This window comes from Halichoerus grypus, chromosome 1, assembly GCF_964656455.1.
Source record: "Halichoerus grypus chromosome 1, mHalGry1.hap1.1, whole genome shotgun sequence".
NCBI lineage: Eukaryota > Metazoa > Chordata > Mammalia > Carnivora > Phocidae > Halichoerus > Halichoerus grypus.
Window position 1 is genome coordinate 72,672,918 of NC_135712.1, and position 25,214 is coordinate 72,698,131.

At 50.7% G+C, this 25,214-nt stretch overlaps 1 protein-coding gene and 1 long non-coding RNA gene across 2 annotated transcripts in view; one reads left to right on the forward strand and one right to left on the reverse strand.

Annotated features, from left to right (window-relative positions):
- Positions 1 to 1,953: 1,953 nt before the first annotated feature.
- HES1 (hes family bHLH transcription factor 1) lies at positions 1,954 to 4,489 on the reverse strand. Its single transcript, XM_036114387.2, has 4 exons — positions 4,123 to 4,489; positions 3,882 to 3,977; positions 3,549 to 3,636; positions 1,954 to 2,879 (listed from the first exon to the last, which is right to left on the reverse strand). The coding sequence occupies exons 1-4, from the start codon at positions 4,228 to 4,230 to the stop codon at positions 2,329 to 2,331; spliced, it is 843 nt and encodes a 280-aa protein (XP_035970280.1). The 5' UTR covers positions 4,231 to 4,489; the 3' UTR covers positions 1,954 to 2,328.
- A 1,105-nt stretch (positions 4,490 to 5,594) lies between these two features.
- LOC118549786 (uncharacterized) overlaps positions 5,595 to 25,214 on the forward strand; it is a 143,685-nt gene continuing 124,065 nt past the window's right edge. The window contains exons 1-3 of the long non-coding RNA XR_013446000.1: positions 5,595 to 5,659; positions 9,395 to 9,460; positions 11,859 to 11,946. This is a non-coding gene — a long non-coding RNA (uncharacterized LOC118549786). The remainder of the gene's footprint in view (positions 5,660 to 9,394; positions 9,461 to 11,858; positions 11,947 to 25,214) is intronic.

The following is a 25,214-nucleotide window of genomic DNA, read 5'->3' on the forward strand; positions in this document are numbered from 1 at the left end:
CCCTTTCTCCCCAAATTGTGCAGAAACAGATGCCTCATCTAAGAGTCTCGACCCAAATTCCAGGAAAAAAGACGATTTTCAAATTATCAAAGGGACAAATGTTTACTTCCTTTCCTTAAATCTATTATTCCCTCCCCCAAGAGATCTATGTATACATTTTTGATGATGTTAATAAAAATTCACTTTTTCAGTCGTTCCCCTTTAGTACAGGGAAAGTACAAAGAGATTTAATTTTAGGTTGGTGTAGAGATTGCACTGGTTTGTGTGTGTGTGTGTGTGTGTGTGTGACTTTTTGAAGAACATACATTATTTTTACAAAAATGAGACCCTGGTGCCTCCATTCTTTATGCCAGGACAGTTAAGGACTTCTAGTGCTCCAGAGGGCAGGTTTACCGAATGAAGCATTTAGGCTTGTGTTGGGTGTCTTATTAATAGACCAATTGCTATTATGTTTGTGTTTAAACAAGAGGGAAATCATGAAAAAAATGGTACGATAAAGAGGGGTATGTGTATATATGTGTGTATTTCTTGGGGATGGGTGTTGGGACACCTTTCACATAATGAGGCAAGTAGGAGCCAAATTTTAAAAAAGTATTTTTGAAAACTCTCCCTCCCGTCCGAAGCTGGGTCGAAAGTATTTGGGTAGAAAAGTGCTGTCGGCTAGCTAGATCATTCCTGTGATAGAGCGGCTCTCCACACTGGCCTGTGGGAAAGGCCAGAGCAAGGCGGGGGAGAGGTAAAGCTTTTGAAACAAGACAGAAAATCGTTGGCTTTATCTTTGTTAGGAAGGCTTCAAAGATTGATTTCTCCCGCCTCATCCTTCTCCTCCCAGAAGCCGTTCTGAAAGAAGGGGGATGAGATGAGGCTGGCGGGAGGGGCCGGGCCGGGAGGAGGACTGGCCGGCGGTGCGGGAGGAGGGCGCGCCCGCCAGACCCACAGCGCGGCTGATGTGTCTGGTCTCGCAGGGCTCGTGGTTTTCATTTCCCCAACACCTGGATGCAGTCAAACACCTGGCCAAATCTGACAAAATCTGACAAGCCTTTGTGATGGGATTTGGAAGAAATTCCCTGCAGATCCTGGCACAGTTTAAAGCTGTCCGCTTTGAGTTAGGACTTGTTAAGGAGGGTTATGTGAGCTGAAACCCGAGACAACCCTTTTGCTTCTATCTGGAGCCCACATCTTGCCTGGAAATGGGGCATGACCAAGCGAAGGGGTCGCTTGCTGTTTGTATTAAAGGGAAGATGGCCTGTGTGCCTGCCAGCACGGCCCCCACATGCTTTCTCTATTAGAGCCAAGCGCAGAAACTTATCAAAAACATATGTCTGGTGTTAATCATCTGGACTTGGGCTCCACTTGGGAGTCTAACTAGCTGTCCCTTGGCAAAGGAATCTGTTGACCTTCTCAGCTTGCTTGAAGAGGGTGCAGAGAGGCATCTGCAAACTTTTGGATGCTGGTACAAGGGAATGCCTAACTGCATCTAAGTATTGACTAATTAAACAGGCTCCCAAACTTGAAGGCTGGAGGCTGCCTGTATGCATTTACTTTGGTGGTGTGCTACCCCAGGGACGTAGTGCCACAGGGGTGTCCCTTAATATGCGGTGGGCACACATTACTTGATTAACTTCATGACTTCAGTCCAGTTCAACCTTCCTCAGGAGGAGCTAGTAGGAGAACCAGGACTGAATGATTTACCCAAACTGCAACTAAAAAAATTTTTATATTCTTTGAGAGGTTGACCACAAATTGATCAGGGTAGCCATATTAGATGGGTTCTTGCAAATTAAGTGAAATTTAGTTCATGGAGGGTTGGTAAAAGTTTTGATGGATTTTTAAAAATGTTCTTTTTAATAACAAAAGAACCAATGACTGAATTCTCAGATTACATGTAATTCACATTCTGCCAAGGGCCTCCTCTTTTTACATATTCTGAAATAATCAGTTATAAGACATAGAAGCCTTCACTCTTCTTTTTATTATATTTTCTCAAATAAACTTCCCAAAAGGAAGATATTTTAAGAGCATTTTCAAACATCTTTGGCATCACATAAAAAAGAAATCTCGTGTAAAAAACGAAATGTCATCTGAACTTTTATAATACAAAGGCGCAATCCAATATGAACATATAAAATATATACAAATATAGTGCATGGTCAGTCACTTAATACAGCTCTCTACAAAAAAGTAACTTTTTTAGAAATTAAAAAAAAAAACAAAACAAAATAACCATTAATCACAAAAGTCTTCTCTCCCAGTGTCCAAGTTCCTGTTGAGTGTCCCGAGGGAAGAGAGGTGGGTTGGGAGTTTAGGGGGAGGGGTGACCTGAGCCCCTCAGTTCCGCCACGGCCTCCACATGGAGTCCGCCGTGAGCGAGGGGCCGCTGGAAGGCGACACTGCGTTCGGGCCCACGGAGGTCCCGCTGTTGCTGGTGTAGACTGGGATGACGGGGCCGCTGTGAGCGAAGGCCCCGTTGGGGATGAGGAAGGCAAACTGGCCGTCCGGAGCCGGCACCACCTGGAAGCCGCCGAACACCTTAGCGGCCTCTCCAGCGGGGCTGCCCAGCTTGCAGGGCGCGCCGCCGGGAGGGGGCGCCGCGCCCCCGGGGATGGGCACGAGAGGAGGTGGCGGCGCGAACGGCGCGTGCTGCGGGCCGCCGGGTCCCGGCGGGGGCGGCGGCGGCGCCTGCAAGGCGGGGTGCGGCTGCCCGGGGTAGGTCATGGCGTTGATCTGGGTCATGCAGTTGGCCAGGTGGCCGAGCAGCCGGGTGCGCACCTCAGTGTTAACGCCCTCGCACGTGGACAGGAAGCGGGTCACCTCGTTCATGCACTCGCTGAAGCCGGCGCGGTACTTCCCCAGCACGCTCGGGTCTGTGCTAAGCGCCGCTGCGGGCCAGAAGGAGACAGACCGGTCACCCAATGGCCCTGGCCCCGAGGCCACCGCCTCCGCCCTGGGAGGTCCCCGCGGCGCCCCTCCCTGACCACCCGCCCGCGGAACAGTCCCCGGCTGGGGTTGGGGGAAGGGTGGTGGTTTAGAAAAACCGTCCACCTCTCAGCACTAGCTTGGCAACCGAAGCCGAGACGGTTCCTCTCCATTCCCCGCGGCTTTATTTTAACCCATTCAGCCTCACATCTTCCCCACCCTCCGCGCGCGCGTAGTGACCTTGGGCAGTGCCCTTCCCCCCCCTTCCCCGCCACCCGGGCCTCATTTCCCCAACTCTAATGGGGGAAGTGGGGAAGTGCTAAACCAGATGACCCCCAGGCTCCACGCAGCTCAAAACCGCCACGGTTCTGAGTCTTTTCGTCCCCACCCGCTTCCCCCACTGCCAAGCCACCCGCCACCCTCGCCCCTACAATCTCTCTCCCTCCCTTTCCGGAACAGTAACAACTTGGAGTTGTGGCTATAAATAAGCCCCAGACCGTGGGAACGCAAGAGTGAGCCAAGGCAGTAAAATGTAGCTGAATGCCTCTCACAACCACGGGCGGAAGTCTGGAAGAAATCACCGCGGGGCGAAGGGGACGCCCGTAGAGGGGGACGCGGCGAGCCGCCCTCACCCGTCATCTGCGCCCGCTGCAGGTTCCGGAGGTGCTTCACTGTCATTTCCAGAATGTCCGCCTTCTCCAGCTTGGAATGCCGCGAGCTCTGCACAGAAGAGGAGGCAAGGCACTAAAGTGAGAGCCCCGCCAGCGGCCTCGGAGTCTGGGGTCCCTCCCCCCCGGCCGCGGCGCCGACATCCCCAGACCCTGGAGGGGCCCGGCCCTCCGGCCTCGGAGAACGCAGTGCAGGCGGGGACCATCCCGCCAGCGAGGGGGGTTTCACGTTTAGTACCTGAGAAATGGTATTTCATTTTAATTAAAAAACAAAAAAAGGCAGCATTACCCACTTACATCTTTCTTAAGAGCATCCAAAATCAGTGTTTTCAGCTGGCTCAGACTTTCATTTATTCTTGCTCTTCGTCTTTTCTCCATGATAGGTTTTGATGACTGTAAAGGAAAAAAAAAAAAAGAAAAAGAGCCCTGAGTTCCCATGGGATCTGCCATTTCACCCCGGGGTTTCAAGGGAGAAGGGAGCCCCCCAACCCCGACTTAATTTCTTAGGGCTGCAGAGAGATAGTGGTACTGCCCTTACCTTTCTGTGCTCAGATGCTGTCTTTGGTTTATCCGGTGTCGTGTTGACACTGGCTGGGGTAGCAGCCACCGGGGACGAGGAATTTTTCTCCATTATATCAGCTGGCATTTTCTGTTGCTTTTTTTTTTTAATCCCTAGAGAATTTTATTTTTGGAGTCCTTCACACAAAAAATTGTTTTGTTTATGTCCCTTTCACTTAAGACTCTCACAAAACTGAGCAAGTGCTGAGGGTTTATTATAATATCTTATGGCTACTTGGTGACCGGTAGCGCTATTCCAGGACCAAGGAGAGAGGTAGACGGGGGATTCCACTGTTATCTGCACCAGCTCCGGATCCTGTGTGATCCCCAGGCCCTGGCGGCCTCTATATATATCTGGGACTGCACGCGAACGGCTCGTGTGAAACTTCCCAAACTTTCTTTCCCACAGTAACTTTCAGCCAATGGGAGGAGGAGACACGCGGCACCGCTTGTGGACCGCGCCCCCCCATTGGCCGCCAGGCACAAGGCCTGGCGGCCAATGGCGCGCGCCTGAGCCCGGGGCACCGGAGGCTACAACGTCAATCAAAAGGATTTTAACCCTTTGCTACTCTCCCTGCTGGGCTTTGCTTTAGAGAGGATTTTTCTGCAGGTTTTGCCCCAGTCTAGTTAAGTTCTTCTGGGGCCAGGGTCTTTGCTCTTTATTTACTTTCACATGTGTAATAGAGCTGCTTTGACACTGATAAGAAGTTCATTTGAAATATATTAAAAAAAAAGATTTAGAAGGACAGGGATAAAAGAGGAGAACGTGTGCAAGGGTGTGAGTTACCGAAACATCTAAGTGATTTCCCGCTCAGGAGGATAATGAAAATCGATCATGCAGAAAAGGGACGCAAAAAAAAAAAAAAAAATACTTTTTGTATGCAGAAAAAGGAAAAAAAAAAAAAAAACGCCTCCCACCTTATATTTGCGAATTTTCACAGCAAGGTGGTTTTTTGTTTTTTGTTTTTTTTTAATTCCCTCCCCCCCCGCCCGTCCCTTATTCCTCTTCTGGAGTTGGGGCCTTGGATCCCGCGCTTCCCCAGGAAACAATCAGAATAATTTCCAACTGGGCAGAAAGGAAATGAAAGATGAACAAGAGGGGCTTTGATGGCAAGGCCTCAGGGACGCGCGCGCGCCCTCGCCATCCTTTTCCTTTCCACCCACAGACTCTTGGTTCTGCGGCCTGTTGAGGTGGCGGGCCGGGCAGCAGCCTCTTCCCCTCCTTCTCGCCCCGCGGGCTGCCAGGGCAGCCTCGGCACCCGGCGCGCGCGGGCCCTTTAAGAGCTACACCAGCCGAGCTGCAGTTTGACATCAGCCGGCCGGCGAGGGCGCGCCTGGAGCCGGAGCACGTGCCAGGATGTTTTATTGCCGCCGCGGCTGCGGCCGGGCCGGGAGGATGTGTGTGTGCGTGCGTGTGTGAGTGTGTGTGCGCGCGCCCCGGGGGCAGGGAGGCGGGGGGCGGCGGCGGGCGGCGGAGCGCGGGGGCTGGTTCTTGGTCCCCGGGAGAAGCCAAGAAGGTAAATAGCAGCTGCTGTGCTCGAGCCTGGGAAAACCCCGCCCCCTGCGCCTGGCCGGGGCTCATTGGCGCGCGCTGCGTGTGGGGTGTGTGTGTGTGTGTCCGGGGGCCCCCTCCTCCGGCCCCCGCCGGGGCAGGAATCCGAGGGGGCGGCGGGCTGGGAGCCGAGCCCCGGCGCTTACCACCGCTCCCCCCGCCCCCCCGCCTTTCCCCGGCCAAGGTCAGCCCTTCCGGGCGGGGAACGCACGCCCCGGGGTGGATAGTGGGGAATTATTCCAACCCCCCACTCCACCCCTGATTTCGGGCTTGGGGTTTTAACTCGGCCGAAAGCCTCACTAGCAACAGCCCGGGGGAGGGGTGGGGGCATTCTTGTTTGCTCCTTGCCCCGGCCCTCCCTCCCTCCCTCCCCCCGCGGGGCCCCAGGCGCCCGCCGCGGTCACGAGATGCCTGACCGCACTTAGGAAGCGGCCGGGTCAGCCTCCTGCCTCCGCTCGGCGGCTGCGGTTAAAGCGGCTTCGCGCCGCCCGCCCCTTCCCCGGGTCCAGGGCTGCCGGGCAGCTCCCCCTCGCTGCGCCCGGGCGGCCGCCGGCGGGCGGCCGGGAGGAGGCGGGCGGCGCGGGCGGCTGCGTGCTGCCGGCTGGCCGGGCCGCGCGCCGGGAGGAGCCGCCGCCGCCGCCGCCGGGTGCCACGTGGCGGGCGCCGGGCCGGGAGCGCCAGGGCTCTGGCGGCGGCCTCCCTGGGGGATTTGCCGCGCGGGGCGGGCGACGCGCACTGCCCCAGCCGGCCGGCCGCCACCGCCGCCTCCCGCCCGCCCGCCCGCCCGCCGGCGCGGGTCGCCGGCCCCCGCGCCCCCACCCCCTCCACCCCGCTGCTCGGGAAGCTCGGGGCAGCCCGGGAGCCCAGCGTCTTGTTTGATGTCGCGCTCCCCCCGCCCTCCCAGCCCTTCTCCAGGCTTGGAGGCCGCCAGAGGCCTGGCACACATTTCTCAGACACTTCATTCCTTCCTTCCTCCGAGCTCCCCACTGAGATAATGTTGTAAATGGTTCCACCAGATCTCGTCCGGATGAGATTCAGCGGTTCCTGACTCGGGGTGACCTTGGGCAAGCCCCTCTCGTTCTTTCATTCTGTAGCGCACGCTCTGTGCCAGACACCGTGTTAAACCCTGGGATTACCAAGATGAGAGATACAGTGGCAGTCTGCAAGGAGTTTGCAGTCAACTGGGGACAGACAGACCCTGATTTTCTGATGGATGACGGGGCATTCCTCCATTATTCCTCTCTCTTAGGGCTTAAGATGATGGCCTGACAGAACCTCAAGGAAGCACTAGACCACACTTGTATGGGCAACACTCTTGCCCGACTGGGGGCAGGGATACAGGGGATGAAGAAAATGGTTATTACCCTCAGGAAGCCTACAGCAGAGAGTGCAGCCGACATCTATTTCCCAGTATATTCCTCTGGTCGGTTGGAGGGAGACATCCATGTGTCTAGATAGAAGTAAAATGCTGTGGAGGTTTAGGACAGTTAAATTACTAATAAGTGGTGGTATCTTGGAAAACTTCCAGGAGGAAATGGCATGTGCTTTGTATCTTGAAAAATAGGTAGGATTGGGGCACTGGAAATGTGAGTCATGGGGCTGGGGAGGATGGGAGTACCCATGGCATGAAAGGCCTACAGTCTGGAACTGGAGGTCCTGATTCAGGGAACATAGTCTGGAGTCCAGGATGTATGACAGGCAGGAGTATAAGAAGGGACTGAAGGAGGAGCCTCGAGGCCAAGTCACAAGACCTTTAAACATCTTGCTAAAGGACTTTAAGCCTTCTCTTCAGACAATGGAGAGCTATGAAATGCTCTTGAATAGAGCAGGGACATCAAGGTTCTCCTTGAGAAGGATGGCTCTGGCAAAAGTGTGGAGAGTGGATTGCAGGATTTAGATGCAGAGAGCCCAGTTAGGAGGATTCAAGCGGGTGAAGGAGGTTCCTAAGTGCCAGGTGTAGACTGATACTCACCCGGAAGCGCCTGCCTAGAACCAGCTCACCTGGGCGTTGACTGCACACCGTCCAGTGACCCAAGTTCAGCAGAAGCCTGTCTACCCTTTCATGCCACGTTCCCCCACGATGTGGAGTCTAACTAAAGAGTCATTTGACTCTGACGGTATTTACCTTCCAAGCGTCATTTCCATCTTCCAGGACAGCCCTCAAGTCTGCAGCCAAACCTTTACCTCATTGCAGGCTTGGTTTACTCACTCTTGCCCCTCAGGCTACTCTCTGGGATTTTTGTGTGTTTTTTTTAACACACTGCAGAGTGGGCTGTGCCCTATCATGTTCTGAAGAAATGATGAACAATGTCTCCTTTGTTGACCTGCACCCTGGGCCAGTGGGACAGGACTTTTCTTTCTTATTTTAAACAGATGGAAAGGTGGTGATGACAGAAAATTGTCCGTTGCTTTTGAAAAAAAAGGTGGAGTTTTCCTGTGTATTTGAAATCCTCTCGGTGAAAGGTGATGAGCCTCCGAAGTCACCCTCCTTTCTGCCATGCAAACTTTGCAAGCTTCTTAAAATGCTCTACTCAGCATCTGACTTTTTAAAAACTGCATAAATACTCTGACCCAGATTCTTCCAAGGAACTAAACCCTTCCCAGGGAAGCATGTTAACTCTTTCCAGGTTTCCCCCCAAGTCTGTGAGAGCCAGTGACTTCCTCCACTAAGTTCTGCTATGACATTGACTGCGGTCTGCTGTTGGTCCCAATTAACTAGCTGGGTATGCCACCCCCTGTCCCTTCTAGCCCGAGTCTTTTCTTGTCTCTGCCTCTGTCATCTCTTTGGGATTTGGCACCCTGAAGGTGCGTGGAGAATGTTGATTATAGTCAGGTTAGGGTCTCACTGCTGTGCCTGAGGCAGCTCTCATGGGTCAAATAGTTAATCAGCAACCCTTTTATTGCCACTTTAGGAGTGCTTAGACTGGTAGAATGAGCAAATAACTTAAACACACACACACATTTTTTGAGAGACAGAGGGGTCAGTCAAGTAACCAGAAATGTGCCCTGGATTTGTCTCTGGGCCGAACAGACAAACAAACAAAAAACCTGAACCCATGAAATCTCTGGCCCTCCACCCTAACCATTCAAGAAGAAAATTTCTTTGCAAATGTACTTATACACTATTTTTCAGTATCCTTACTTATCCTGGGCAGTGAAAATAGGACCAAGCCGACACTCTTCCCACCCCCTCTCAAATGGGGAACTAAGCTCCTACACTCAAGAAAAGACTTTGGGAATTGGAAGCCTCCCATTAGATAGAATGGCTTTATTTTTCAGTCCTCCCCCCACCCCCAAAGCAAAGGGAATATTGAACCCTGTTCATCAACAGAGGTCACCTCTTTGATCCCACTGTGAGACCAGCAGAACACAAGGAACCTTTCCCACTGTATCATGCCGGATAAATAGGACCAGGGGCTGCTCTGTTTATCCCCGTCCCCCTTTCTGGGCCACGAAGGGTGATTTTCTCTGTCTTCTGACATCACCTGTTTGCTTTAAACCATAAAACAAATAACTGCACCTCTAGTGAGACTCCCCTTTGTCCCTAGGTATCAGAATGGTTTGTGGGTTTGGTTTAAAGCTACAGAAAAGACAGAAAGTGAGAAAAGAAAAAAGGTATTTTGCCTGAGGACTTGAAGCCCCCCCCCCCTCCCCGTTTTCCTCCGCTTGACTGACTTTCTCACACTCGGATTCCCTGCAGCCTGCCAGAGCCGAGGTAGCTGCCCTGCCAAGAGCTATCCTGGGAGAGCTATTGAAAGAGCCTTGAGTAAGTACACACGGGGCGGATTTCTCCTCCCCCAGTACCTGCTCCGCACCTGTACAGGGAGCAGTCCCACACATATCACCTGATCGCAGCCTTTTCAGAGACCGTGAGAAAAATAAAGCCCGGGCTAGAAGAGCTGTTTGTTGTCTCTCCAGAGCTGCAGGCAGCTCCCCGCAGTCTGAGTGCCCAGCAACAGCACATCGCGGCCGTCGGCGGGGCGGTGCACGCGTGTCTGCCGGTGCGCGAGCCTGGTGGGAAGGGGCGGGAAGCCAGAGATCACCTGCAGGTGCCTCCCTGCCTGCGTTTTCTGCCATCCGCCTGTCCTTTGCTAGAATCATGATGGTGTTCCTTCTAGATAAGAGCCCATATATGCTCATCATGGCAGAATTCACAACCAGGATTTCTTACCTTAAGGTTCACGGAGGAATGCCCGCCCCCGCCCCCTCTTCCGCGGAACCTAAAAAAAAAAAAAAAAAAAAAAAAAATGCCTGGAATGGAATTCAAAATTAAGTCTAGATGCATATTTGGCAGTAGCTTAATATATGCTTTTTGACTGGATGGATGAACCAATGAATGCATCGTTTTTTCCTGAGAGGAGGGTCCATAGCTTTCAGCAGAATTTCAGAGCTTCTTGAAGGGGACCCAGGAAGGTGGAGGAAACTGATCTAGGCAACCTTCACTTACAAGTGTGTACTCTAAGGCCCAGGGGGGCAAGGGACTGGCTTAAGGGCCTGCAGCAACACAGGGCCAGAGTGGGAGCCAGCAGCCAGCTCCGAGCTCTTTCCACCACACCACAGTGGTGTGGACCATGGGAAATTCAGAGTGGGGTTTATAGAGTTGTGCTCACCATGGAAGCCTGGATTTAAAATAGACACATTAATAAAAGTACTTTGAATTTCCAGAACTTTTTTTAAATTTTAAATTCTGAGGCTCTTGAGCTGCTCGGCACCCAATTTTTGGATGGAGAAAGGGACAGGCAAGAAAGCCAAGTGTTTATCAAGAGAAGAGGATTCAGAAATGCTTAGAACAAGAGTCCTGGTTGCCATGAAGAGGCATTAGAAACAACTGCAACTCTGCATTCCATCTTTGATAAAAATAAGTGGCTACTTCTGAACGAAACTGCCTGGTTGGGTTCTAGCCAAGCGGGGACCTCAAGGTGCAAACGGGGTGGAGGCAGCAAGAGAAGCTGTCAACATTGGCTAATAGCAGCCTGTAATGCTTTCTGCTCCCCACTCCCCACCCCCCCCTTGGAAAACTTCACCAAGCCAGTGAGACCAGGGGAATGTGCACTTTTCTGACGGGCCCCCGGAAAGGAAAGGATGGTTGCCAAGAAAGCCTTTTCCAAACGGGGGGGGGGGGGGGGGGTGGGGGGGGGGAGGGGAGGGCGCTCTGGAATGGCTTACCTCCCACATCTGGCCCAGTCACAGCAGCAACAGCAGTGCGGTGGGAAGCCTCTAAACTTGCTTTTAGCTGACCTTTACCCTCTGAACAGGGCTGCAGTGAGTCAAACCTGCAAGTGCAGGGATGAGGAGGGCATTCCCCAGGGAGCGCAGGGTAGCTAACTTGCACCCTTGTGTGTGAAAGGCTCGGAACCACACAGGGGCCGGTGGCTGGGGGGGGGTTTCTGGAAGGCTCAAGAAGGTGGGGTGACGCCTAGCCCTTTAAACCCAGGCCATGCATTTGTTTGGCTTGCTAATAATGGCTGCTCAAATTGTGACATCACGCTAAGTTGCTTAAAAAAATTAAAAAAACCCTCAGCTAGCCAGGAAAACCATTAGGATTAAACTTAGGGCCTGAAGATGATATGGGATGAATGTTGCAACATTTTTTAATTAAAGGGTCAGGGGAGGCAGGGGAAGAGACCTAAGAGGTGGTATAATTGAGCCCAAGAGAACGTGACTTGCCTGAGGTTCAGCAGCCTCTCCAAGAGGAAATAGCAAAGCCAGAATTAGGCTTAGATTTTCTGCCCACCAGTCCAGAAACCCACCTCACCATATCTCTCTAAAAACATTTTGAAATGTCATTTACAGCAAGTGTGGATTTTCCAATTGCGAGCTTGAACTACCTGCTGGTGAGTGAGTTGGTAATGTGAGAGACTACGCCGGCACAGAGCATGGGTGAACTCCGGGCTTGCTGCACTGTGATCTTCTCTCGGATTTGCCCATTACCCCGTAACCTCATGAAAAGAAAGGATCTTGATTTCTGAGTTCCAGCAGATAGGAAGCCACTTGCAGGGCTTAAGTCGGCCTGCCTCCCAGTCAGCCAAAGTGAGCCAAGCCACACACCATCCCTCCTTTCTTCGGATTGCCAACCGGTTTCCCTTATTTGTGCTCTAGAAGGAAGATAGGGGGGCGGGGAGAGAATATGTCCAGGCCCTGAATCTGTGCTTCATCAATACTAGGCTTTCATCGGGACCAGAGAAGACGTGATGATGTTGGAGCACAGAGACATGGAGCTGGTGGCTGACGTCACATGTAGCAGAGGGAGAGGTGAGAAATATAATGGATTTTCCAAGTGGTCGATAGATGGCACTTGCATGTGAAGTACATATTTTTCCTTTTAGAGATCAGGCTTCGGGAACAAGAGAAGATGGTTTAGGCAGGTGCCAGAGCCACAGCTTAAGACTCCGGTGGTTTCCAGCATGGTTGGGGTCTTTGGGTCTCATCCGCAGAGTTGGCGCTAACTGTTCCCTGCTGGTAGATGACAGGGCACTTTCTAGTCCATTACGGCATTTTGTCCTCATATATGGTTTGATGATCTAGAAGGATTTTGGTGGGAGGCTTAGGGAGGGAGAGAACATTCAAGTGGTCAGTGCAGGAGGCATTTGGCTAGGCCATGGTTTACAAGGGGCACAAGATATAGGATAGGTAAGCTTTCTGGAAAACGGTACCTTTAAGGAGACAAGGCAGGGCAGGGAGCTTAGCAGCCAGGGGAGAATCAACTTTTCTTTCTCAGCCATGGACAAAAATAGAGTTTGCAGAAAAATGGAACAGAGGGAAGAAGAGAGATGTCTGTCAACTTGGTATAGAATATCGGTAATCCAGAGGACACATCTTTGGGAGTGTGTGTGTGTGTGTGGTGGGGGGAAGCAAGGAGGAAGTGTCCTTTCTTGTGATGGGGGGAAGGAATCCCACTTAGCAAGAAGATGACTGAGTGGGGTCTGGAAAGGATACAGAAAAGGCAACGGCTGTAGTCTCCCCTGGGCTGAGGCTTAGTTCAGCAGCCAGTGCTTCGCAGAGGGAGACGGGGGCTGTGAGTGAGGGGCCCTTATACAACTCTGGCATCTGCACCACTTTTCCCCACTAGCTAGTTTGTTCTGTGCTGTTTGTATCGCTGTGGGCATAACATAAAATCCCAGACTGGAAAAGCCCGTGGGATTGTTTGGGATGATGGCAGGGAATGGGGGAGGGGCACGGGAGGCCTGCATCCTGCTCCGTGGTTAGTCTGAGGGTCATGGCCCCGGCGAGGAGGTGGCTTCGTGGCTCAGAACGAAGGGGGAGGCAAGCCCCTTGAATCCTCGCCGCGCCAGGGTAAGGACCGAGGACCAAGTGTTCAACCCCAGCTCCCTGACTCTTGTGGGCAAGTGCCCACATCATGCAGTGCATTCGGGGTCCCCTCAGCCCCACTCTGCGGGAGGCGTTCTGTGACATAGGGAAAAGGAAGCTCTCCTTTTGTACGGTTGGACGTCCACAGGGCAGCCTTGACTGAAACCTGACAGGGGCCAGGGAGGGCGAGCTCTGTTGGAACACGCTGGCGTGGAGCAGGCCTGCCTGAATGACGGAGGTCTCTAGATAAAGTCCCGGAGCGTTGCCGGCTCCCGGAGGAGGTTGCCAAGCTGCGCGTGTATCCGGCACGTATCCAGCTGTGGCCTTTCTCTCTCTAGCCTTCCATAGCCATGGGGTGGGGGTGGGGGGCAGCACTCTCGGGCAAGTATTTGATCTCCTTGTCCTCGGTGGCGATTCACCCTCCTCACCTGCCCTCAAAAGTCCTGGCACTTGGGACAGACCTAGACTCCGTGTCTAGGACTACTCGTTATCGGGATGGAAGGATAGAGTCCCAGCTTGTTTTCTTTGAACCGAGTGAACCTGTGTTGGTGGTGGTGAGGTAATTTAGTCAAGGATTACAACTGTCCAATTTCTAATTGCCTGTTTCACTGAATTCAGTTCTGTGACTATTTTTGAGCCCCTACTATGTGTAAGGCAGAACTACACGCCTCTTTTGACAGATCACTTCCGTCCCTGCTGCTATTTGAATGCTGGTCATCTGTGCAGAGTGGTGAGATTTATATTATAAAAATTTCCCCTTTGCCTCCCACATTCTTCATTTCTATTGCTTCTCTGATAAAAAAAAAAAAAAAAGGCTCTGAAACTCCTTACGGTGTCTGGCACCCCCAAATCTTTGGAGAATAAATGCATGACTGAACTTTGACTTAAGGAAATAGGTTTTATCGGCAATTGGGTGAAACCCTCAGAGGGTCAGTGTATTTTTCCAGATTTACTGGATTGCGGAATCTAAGAGGTGGGTTTACTTTGACCACTCCTGGTGGCCACCTCTGGCCAGCTGGGCTGTCCCCTGCAGACAGCTCTACTCTGTTGCAATCAGGTGAATTTAGAGGAGTCTGTGGCTGTCCGTATTTTCCCAGGCCTATCTTTATTGATGGTTATTAAAGGCACACCACCACATGGCAATATGAAAGTACAAAGCAATTCCCGGGGTAAGGTGCGTGGGAAGAAGTGAGATACTGAGCTCCCAAACCGTTCTACTGTAATCATAGTCTGCCAAATTGATGTATAGTTAATCAGTAAGATTTAGGCAGCCAGTTTCTACCACTGGGCAGCAGATGGGAAGGGGGAAAAGGCTGGTGGGGAGATCACTGTTCCTTCTGGAAAACTGGGAAAGAAATTGAGAAGGAGGTCACATGAGAAAGGAGAGGCTGGTGGGCAGTCCCCCAGGTGGAGCAGGAACCCTCAAAAGGTCGGAGGAAGGACCCCTGCTGACTTCTTCGCTGGCCTTCACGCTCTGTTCATGCCAGCCCCTCGCGGAAGATTCTGTGTAACCAAGAAGGACGGCGTAATCGTGCGCAGACATGCTGGGTTTAGTACGTGTAAACACAGCACACAAAAACACCAATTTTTACAGAGCACCCCAACACACCTGTTGCTTTACGATGTTGATGATATTGATAAAGGGGCTGTAAAGTCGAGGTGAAATGGCCTCATATTTAAATAGGAACTTCAAGTGTTTTACAGCTGAGATTTGACTGAGCTGATGATTATTTCTGTTAGGAATGTTGCACACATATCTCTATACGTTCAGGGAAAACGATAGCAGTGTGGCTAGAAAGCAAGAACAACGGAGCCAGACTGCTTCAGTTCATGTTCCAGCTTGTTTCCTTTCTAACTATGTGACCTAACTCTTCTGTACCTCGATTTCCTTCCCTGCTCAATGGGGAGAGAGTCATAGTGCTTATAGGATTGCTGTGACGACTAATATATCACGTGCTTAGAACAGGGCCCGGCATGTCACAAATACAAAGTAAGTTTTCAGCCACTTCTCTCAGTGCTCTCTGTGTATCTGCAGCATGTAAGATAGGTAGCCTCATTTATCGGGGAAAAGAATCATAAGATGTTAGTTAATATTTTCAAAGAAATGGATGGCCAACCACTGTGGTAAATTGGTCCATGAATATTTGGCAAAGCCAAGGCTTCAGCCAGTCTTTTTTGAGTCACAGGCTGGGGGACCAGGAGAAACCTAAAAAATTATCTGGCTCCGGCGCGCCGGGGTGGCTCAGTCGGTTGAGCGTCTGACTCTTTATTTTGCTCAGGTCATGATCTCAGGGTTGTGGGATCCAGCCTGGTGCCGGACTCCATGCTAGGCGTGGAGCCTGCTTAAGATTCTTTCTCTCCCTCTCCCTCTGCCCGTCCCCCCCCACCCCCTGGCTCTTGCGCACGCACACGCTCTCTCTCAAAATAAAAAAAAAAAGAAAAATAAATAAATAAATGAATATCTGGCTCCTTCTCCTTTTCCAGAGAAGAGGGTCTCTACCACACAAGTAGCCCTGCTTTGAGTAATGGAAACAAGCCTCAGGCCCACAGAAGGGAGAATTCTGGATGCAGGCAAGGGCATCAGTGTGGACCTGGCGCGCAGGATGTGTGGGAGGGCCCAGCCCCGCAGGGAGGAATGGGAAGCGCTGCAGAGGGGCACTTAATGCGCAGGAGCAAACCCGGGCAGGCCCTCGCTGGATCCAGTCACACTTAACGTGAGATACGATTGGTGGAAAGATGCGCGTCTGAGGCCTTTCCTGCCCCAGGGGTGCTTGTAGATGACCATATAGTTTATGGTCCCGACTCGGTCACTTCTGAGAGTGAAAGGTAGTGTTGTTCACAATCAGGTCGGGACACTTGGTGTAATTTGGGACTCGTGGCCATCCTACTTCTGTGGCCTGTGGTGACATGTTCTCCATTGTTCCTCTGGCCAGTCAGCAGTCTTTTTATCAGAGATGCTTCCTGAGGAGGAATATTATTCTTAGTCACTGATGTCTTAGCACTTCTATGTCTCTGGAAGGTGATGCCATTGATCTACCTTCCATAAAGGGAGGAGCCCCATTGTTGAGCCTAGAGGACCTTATTCGGGGTATCTAGGAGAAGGGAGGGTCAGAGGGCCTCCCTCTGACCCTCCCTTTATTTATTTTTATTTTTATTTTTATTTTTATTTTGGTCGGACGGTTGCTTACAGTATGTGTGACAGGACTTGGTCTCCTCTTCTGTAGAGCAGACAAGTACGTCTGTCCACCTTCCGGTCTGCACCAGGCTGTGTGCTTTCATAGCGATGCCACCAGCAACTCTTGCACCAGCCACCATGGCCGACAACATCCGTGTGTCTTGGGCATGTGTATGCAAAGAAAGCAAGTGCTGTAGTTTGAAATCCAGGCCCTTGTTTAATGGCAGAGGGAAGACCCCAAAGGAAGGAGCTTTTTCCCCACCTGACATACTTGTATTTGACTAAGTCTTTTATGGAAGAAGAAGAAGAACAACAACAAAAAAAACCCCAAAACGCTCCCCCCACCCCGCCCCCCGAATAGGTCAAAGTCAAGGTTTGCTCTTTGTTATTTTCTTAAAAAAAGACAAGAAAGAAAAGAAAACTGGGTCCCTTGCCTGAGTGTTCTCCTATGTGCCTATTTAATGATTAATAATACCTTGTGGGCTATTGTTTGATGTGGCCTCTGCTGGTTTGAACAGGAGAATACTGATTCACTCTTGAGGCATTTATGAATCACAAGTGTTTACCCTGAGACAATAAACGAAAGGGGGAGATTGAAAAAAAAAAAAAAACCCACCCAAATATGTTGAATTCTTTGAGCAAAAACTGGAGATAACAGGAGATCTTAGTCTTTGATACCCTGTGTGGGGCCCATTGCTTTCTCTCACAGAATAAAGACCATGTCAAATGACCAAGATGAGGCATTTGAGTTTTATAGATTTTTCCTTTCACTTGCTGATAGGGTTGAGGCGTTTCCCCTTGTTTTCCAGGTCACATGCATCCCTTGTCTTCCCACCTGTCTGGTCCCTCCACGTCAGTTGTTTAGAAGGGAGTTTCTGGATGGTTCTTTAGGGGCACTATTTCCCCCGAGAGGGTGGATTCAAGAGATGGAGAGACCCGACAGGCCTCGGTGACAGACCGGACCAGGGCGGCTAAGGAGGAGCCGCTCCCTCGATGACACTTGGTTTATCACAGTTGCACTTGCAATAATAGGTCCTAGACTTTTTTCCCTTCTTTCTGCCCTGAAGCCTAGAGTTGAGTGAAAAAAGATTGCTACTTTTGCCCCTGATGGCCCTTTACATTTTTTTTTTTTGAGATAGTTTTAGACTTACAGAAAAGTTGCAACAATACTAAGAAAGCCCTCATACCCTTCACCAGCTTCCCCTGTGTTCATCATCCTACCTAACCATGGAGCAGTCATCAAAACTGAGCAAATAATCTTGGTCCAGTGCTATAAATGACTGACTTCCTTCCCATTTCATTATTTTTTTCTATTAGTTTTATTTTATTTTATTTTATTTTATTTTATTTTTTTCTTTTCCAGGATCTCATCCAGGATTCCAGGCGCATTGAGTTGTCTGGTGTCCTCAGTCTACTTCTCTCTGTGACAGTTCCAACGTCTTTCCTTGTTTTCATGATGCTTTTAAGAGTATTGACCAGTTGTTTTTATAGAATGTCCTCCTGGGGTCTGTGTGATGTCTTCTCACGACTATGTCAGGGAGCCGCGCTTTTGGGGTGCATGTGTCAAGGTGGCGTGCCCTTCCCAGGGCAGCAGGGAAGGGGTGACATGATGCTGCCCTATTTCACTGCCGCTGTTAACCATGATTATGAGGGCAAGTTAGTTTCTGCCAGGGTTGTCCACTGTAACGTTACACTTTCCCCCTCCCTCTTCCCTACATGTTTTGGGGCTGATACTTCAAGATTCTGCAAATATACTGTTTCTCCAAATTTAGACTCTATCAAAGGATCTTGCCTGTGGCAATTATTACTGTAGCAATCTAATAGTGATTTTTGATCTCCCTCATTCTTTTTACATCTATCAATTGGAACTCTCCTTAAGGAGGAATTGCATGATGTTACATGTGATAAAACAGAAATAAGAAATCCGTACTCCTTTGGAGCCTACATTTTCGATGGAGAGAGAGACAAGCAAAATACATGGAGTGGGGTAGGTAGCATATTAATGGGTGACAAGTACTAGAGAGATACGTCAAGTAGGGGAGGGGAGAGAGGCAGTGCTGGGAGCAGCAGGTGTAAATTGCATGATCAGGGAAGGCCTCTGAGGGAAGACTGGAAGCAGGGGAGGGAACCAGCATTTGAATATCTGGGGGGACGCTTTCTAAAGAGGAGAAAGCGCCAGTGCAAAGGCTCTGAGGCAGGACCACGCCTAGCGATGGGCCCTAGGAGAGTGAGGAGGCTGGAGGGGCTGGTGGGGCTGGTGCAAAGTGAGCAAAATGCAAAGGGGAGAGAAGGGGGAGAGGCTGCAGAGAGTGACCGGCCAGATGCTGCAGGCTTGGGGCTGTGGGCTGTGAGGGAGGCCGGAGCCATGGGGATCACAGACTGTGCTTCATGTTACTAAAAGATCACCCTGGCTGCCCTATGGTGGGCAAGGAGGGAGGCAAGGAGACCACAGGTAGGAAACCATGACATTCATCCAGGAGGTGGTTGCACTGCGGATATATTTTGAAGATGGAACTACCACTGTCAGGAAGGGGGTCCTTGTGGCCAGCAGCTTCGGGCTACCTCCAGAACCCCCAGGGGCCATATCCTCCCTCCCCGGCCTTGAAGTGGGGTTTCAGGCCCACGTCTGAGAAGTGCTGGCTGGCCACGTTGAGTCCAGGCACTGTGGCCTGTCCTGGGAGCCTTCTGTCACCTGGGTCCACCTTCCATCTCTCTGCACAGCAGGCCTCTCTCTGCCCCCGGGCCAAGCTTCTGCTCAGGCCCACCCACCACCTCCCATCTTCCCAAGATCCTTCCCATCTTCCAAGGATGCAGCTCTGCCCCCTCCAGCCCCGCTCTCTGAACACCTCCCTCTTTTTTTTTTTTTTTTTTAAGATTTTATTTATTTATTTGACAGAGAGAGAGACACAGTGAGAGAGGGAACACAAGCAGGGGGAGTGGGGGAGGGAGAAGCAGGCTTCCCACTAAGCAGGGAGCCCGATGCGGGGCTCTATCCCAGGACCCTGGGATCATGACCTGAGCCGAAGGCAGATGCCCAACGACTGAGCCACCCAGGCGCCCCTGAACACCTCTCTTGGTGCGGGACACTAACCAGGTCTGCTTCACGTGTGCAGCCCCTGGAGACAGAGACCACAGACGCGTCCGTAGTCTCAGGGCCCCTCAGACACCAGGACCGGCCCCAAGTGCCTCGGCAGCCTGTTAGCTGGTCTGTTGGTATATGGCATACCTTAAGATGAAGCAATTATGTTTCTTCGTAATCATGTAAGTACATTTTGCATTATACTCCACATATGTTCATATTTCCTTTAATATAAAAATAATGTTTCTGCCTCTCCCTCTGGCTAACTCTTCAAGTCAAATGGAAATTCCAGATTTGCTCTCATTGGGCTCCTCCGTACCTGTAGAGGGGTACTGTAAAAAAATAGTTTGAGAAGTCAGGTGAGGGGTGCAGGGAGAGGTAGATGTCACCGAGGGTTCATTTGCTACTAAGAGATTTCTCTTTATCTAGTGATTGATTTTATCTTTAAAAAATGCATATGGTTGGGTGCCTGGGTGGCTCAGTCGGTTGAGCGTCTGCCTTCAGCTCAGGTCATGATCCTGGGGTCCTGAGATCAAACCCCATGTCAGGCTCCCTGCTTGGTGGCGGGTCTGCTTCTCCCTCTCCCTCTGCCTGCCACTCCCCCTGCCTGTGCTCTCTCTCTCGCTCTCTCTCTATCAAATAAATACATAGAATCTTAAAAAAAAAATGCATATGGTTAAAAATTTCAAGCAGTACAGAAAGGTAGATTCTGAAAAGTCACCCTTCCATCTGTGGCCCCCAGCCCCCAGGCCCCATCTTGAGGGCAGGCACTCTTACTCATCCCTTCTATACCAATCCAGGGACTGCTAATGAACAGTCAACGGCTGATAGCAGAAAGTGATGACCAGTTGAAGGTAAACTGAGGCACCGTGAAACACAGCCCCCAGCAATGTCCTTCTCAGGGCTAAGGCGGCCTCCATGCCATTTCTATTATTGTCTTTGGTTCAGGCCCCCTAAGGGTAAGTTTGCCAAGACCCCACGCTAGAGTGGAATTGGGGCATTTGGCACTGTCCTCTGTGGCTGCGGGTCTGTGCCCTCACAGGGAGATGTGCTGTCATTGGGATTGTCTCTCCCGCAAAGCCGACCAGAGGGAGGGGCGCCGCCCAAAGCTACATTGGGAAGAAAGGCAGGTGGGGGGACAGGGGATGCCAGCCCCTGCGCTGTGATCACAGCAATGTGAGAGATGACAGTGAGGTTTCGGGGGGCTTTCTTGTTCCTCCCCACTCCTCCTGCGCCTCAGAGGCTCACCTGAGAAGCAGCAGTCTTGGCTACCTTTCCCGTGGGAATTCAGCGCAGCCAACAGAACCCCTGAACTCTGCTGGGCCACTGCCAGCAACCTTCAAGCCTTTCCCCCCCGCCGCTTACAGTGACATGATGTCATTTTTATTGAGGCAAGATTAGATTTTTTTCTGAGTTTTCAAAAGTGTGGTTCACATGATCTCTAGTACTTTTCCTATTGAGTGAAGACCACAGAGCTGCCAATTCCAATTTTCTTCAGCTTTTATCACTAGAAGAAGCTTAAAAGAAAAAAGGAAGGGGGAGAATGGCTGAATGAAAATATTCCCCTTGGCCCCGGCTGTGAGCGTGAGGGTGGCGGGGGACACCCGCATCGCCCGCTCCCTTTGTGTGACTAGTGCAACAGGAAGCTGTCAGAAGACTGGAGTCGGCCCTGGCTGCTAGACGACACACAATGTCCCCTAGCCCGAAGGGTCTTCCTGCCAGGAACCGGAAGAGAGGGAAGGCGCAACCTCAGGTCATTCACGGTCGTCAGGAGAGTATCGGAGAGGATGCTGATCCTTTGGGAGACTATCGGGTAAAATACACTCTAGGAGAAGTTTCCTCCTCTTAATTCTAATTTTACTAAGTCTCCTCTCTGGGGGCAAGATTTCCCATTCATGCATTCATTCAGCAGATTTACTGAGATTCTACTAAGTGCCTGGCTCTGCTGCAGATATGGGGTGAATAAGGGAGAGTACATGCCATTCACTGTTGTTTTTTTTTTTTAAAGATTGATTATTTATCTACTTATTTGACAGAGAGAGAGCACGAACAGGGGGAACAGCAGAGGGAGAGGGAGAAGCACGCAGGGCTCCATCCTAGGACCCTGGGATCATGGCTGGAACCAAAGGCAGATGCTTAACCGACTGAGCCACCCAGGCGCCCTGCCATTCACTGTTCTTTAAGGGAAGTTAAAGAATGCCGATTTACATGGATCATGGTTTTTCAGGTGCCAACTCAGCCTTCAGAATGAGTTGGTGTGATGGAAAATCATGAAAAACATGAGATCCAATCACATTTTGGGGGCATAAAATGAGAGAATGAGGTCTGGAAGAGTAAAGGAGATGCCAAAAAAATACATGTCTCGGGATGCCTGGGTGGTTCAGTTGGTTAAGCGTCTGCCTTCGGCTCAGGTCATGATCCCAGGGTCCTGGGATCGAGCCCCAAATTGGGCTCCTTGCTCAGCGGGGAGCCTGCTTCTGCCTCTGTCTGCTGCTCCCCCAGCTTGTGTGCTCTCTGACAAATAAATAATAAAAACTTAAAAAAAAAAAAGAAAAGAAATAAAGAAATACATGTTTCTCTGTTTCCCACTCCATAGGAGTCTTAGAGTAGAAACAACATTTACATGACACCACCACTGATGAGCCACATTTTCCTGCAGGTCTGTTCCTCACCACAGCCTGTGAAGTAGGGCGGGGCAGAATTTACTACAGCTCTGTACTGCACCTGGCACGTGGTAGGTGCTCAGTGAGGGTTTGTTGAATACATTTTGAGTAAACCCCCAACTTCCAGAGGTCAAACAGGCTCACAAGTAATCAAGAGACTGGTCCCAAGTCACTTGGGAGTAAGTGGCAGAGTCAAGACTTGAACTTAGAGGTCTTGAATTCACACATTGAAGCTTATCCATACTCGGTACTCCTAGGGGCACTGCCTCTGGAGAATTCTCTAAACTACTGGCCTTTCTTTGGCTGTCAGGTAGGTGACTCCGGAGGCAACCTCCTTGCAGGTTGCAGTGAGTCTTTGAAGAGTCATTTCAAAAGGATGGAGGCCAAGGTGACTTCAGACGTGGACAAGACATCTCATGAGGAGACCCTGCTTGGTTGGAATGTTCTCCCAGGGTTGACTTGGTTGTGCTAAGAAACGTGGGCATCAGGTGTTGTTCTTCAGGTATGGATTTCTAAGCGGTCCCAATATAGGTAGGACTATCCTTGTGGAAGTCTCTGCAGCTCTCCAACTCACTCTGTCTCTGTCATTTATGTGGAATAGAAGACGCGGGGTTCAGAGCAGACTTGTGCAGGAATTCTCCCCATTTGTGTCTTGTGAACCTTGATTTTTCTCCTCTGCAGAGGGAGGGAAGGACTGGTGGGAGTGAGGTAAGTCCCAGGTAGTTTAGAAGGCTTTGTCAGGGTGACAGGGCTAGCAGCTACAGTATCACTGGGCTGGAAGAGACCCAGAAAGGGATTGAGCCCCTTCTCCTGCCTCCAGAGGCTGGTGCTGGTTATGTCCTGTGGAAATATGTAGTGTGGGGACAAGGAGGAGGCTGCAGGAAAGGAGGGTCTGTCTGGATAAGAAAGGAGACCAGAGTGTGAAACTTCATCTTTTTGTCTAATCTGTGCTAAGGGCATGAGGTAGTACAGAAAGCTTTGTTCTAGAAGTCAGAGAAGAATCCGGGTTCTAGTCCTGCCTCTGCTGTAGACTCATGGTGTACGTCCCTACAGATGATATTCATTGCTGCCTCTCTGGGCCTCGGTTTCCCCATCAGTAGTCTAATGGTTTTCAACCAATGCCTTGGGAGGTGTTTCCTTCCCAGGGAGTGCAGGGTCTGAATGTGGAGGTGATGCTGGGCAGGAGGGGCTCCTGTAAGCCCTCTGATCCTTCTACCAGAACGATCTGGCTTTTGCTTGTTCACACATTCCACGGTCTTCATACGATTTTGTTCAAAGAAAGTGTTCCATTGGTTTTGTGTTTAAGTTTGAAAACCACCGACTTAGAGACTCTCAGAAATCCTTTCCAACACGAAAATCATATGATTCTTCCCTTATGCCTCCCTGACTTTTGGACTTTGTCTCCTCTACCCTGTAGCACGTTCTGCGTTAACCACTTATATCCTTGTTTTTCTCTTTCCAAAGGCTCCTCGCAAGCCAATTCCACAAATAATTATGAGCATGTGGGGCCAGAGGCTGCCTGGGACAGGGCACCCGGCCCTCAAACTGCTCACACTGTGTGGTGGGCTGGGGACAGTTGAACCAAAAACTACAAAACTACACTGTGTCTTACTCCTCATATTCTTCCCCCATAACTGGGACCTCGTCTTACATCTCTCACCCACGGCCAGCACATGTAGGGCACGGAGTAGGTGCTTAGTAACTATCTGCTGAAAGGATTGATGAATGAATGGCTTGTTTCCCTCTTTGGGAAGAATCACAGATGTCTCCGTAGCGAAGGGCCTTCCCAGGACCGACTGGAGCTCTGTGGATGCTGTGAGCTCCGTGTGTTCCCTTTATGAGCTGGGTTGGTTACGGCTCTTGGGGGTCATCCCCTGTAACGGGTTAAACTGTGTCCCCTTAAGAAAGATGGCGAAGTGCTAACCCCTAGTACTTCAGAATGTGACCGTATTTGGAAATATGGGTTGTTAGAGGTTTGTTGGTTTGTTGAAGGGAGGTTGCGGATGTGATTAGCTAAAATGAGGTCATGCTGGATAGAGTAGGGTGGGCCCTTAATCCACTATGACTGGTGTCCTTACAAGAGAAGAAGACACACACAGACACACAGGGCGATGATAGTCATGTGACGATGTAGGCAGAGGTGAGAGCGATGGACGCAGAAGCCAAGCAGTGCTGAGGAATGCCGGTAGGCACCAGAAGCGAGGAGAGGCAAGCCAGGATTCTCCCCTGTAGATTTCAGAGGGAGCGTGGCTCTGTTGACTCCTTCATCTCAGACCTTCAGCACCCAGAACTGTGAGACAATACATTTCTGTTGTCTTTTTTTTTTTTAAGATTTTATTTATTTATTTGTCAGAGAGAGAGAGAAAGAGCACAAGCAGGGGGAGCGGCAGAGGGAAAAGCAGACTCCCTGCTGAGCAAGGAGCCCGACCTGGGGCTCGATCCCAGGACCCAATCCCAGGATCATGACCTGAGCTGAAGGCAGATGCTTCACTGACTGAGCCACCCAGGCGCCCCTACATTTCTGTTGTCTTAAGCCACCCAGTCTGTGGTACTTTGTGAGGGCAGCCCTAGGGAAGGAATACATCACCCTACCCCCAATGTTATGCTTAAAAGGAAAAATCTACAACCTCTTTTTCCTTTAACCTCTATGAAGTGTTCACGGGAAAATATGTTTGGCTTGAATTTACTCTTTTGAAGCATTGATTACAGTCTCTCATCAAAATACTTCATGTATTTAAAGCTCTAAAAAGTCTTTGTATATTGGGTCATAGGTGTGCATATATTGGATAGTAAAATAGACAAATCAAAAAGCAAATGACCTCCCCCCCCCCCCGCCAACAAACCAAAAACTCCACTCCTAGCCCTCATCTCTTTTTTTTAAGGCAAATTTGCTGAGAATTGGCTGCTTCGTTTGACTTGAGAATTTGAACGCCAGTTGGGTCTGCAGATGAGTCTCACTTTCCTCTCTAGGAGCTGGCCCTGCTTGTCTGGATTAAATGGGAGGCAGAATCACTGTTCATCCCTCTGCAGAAGGGATACTACTTGGTTCTGAATATTCTTCTTGAGTTTTGATTTCCTGGCCATCTTCCTGGGGGCAGGTGGCCAGCTCTGGCTTCTCCTGGGTGCCCTTGATCAAGCAAGCACAGCCCCTCCTCCACCATCCCCAAGGAGATTCAGGAATTTGTAGGACCCACCTCACTTCGGGTTATTGAATAACTGGTGGGGCATCGAATGTCACGGCTAAGAAAACAAAGCTGCCTCCCTGTTGGGCCAAATGACCTCACAGCCCCAGCTG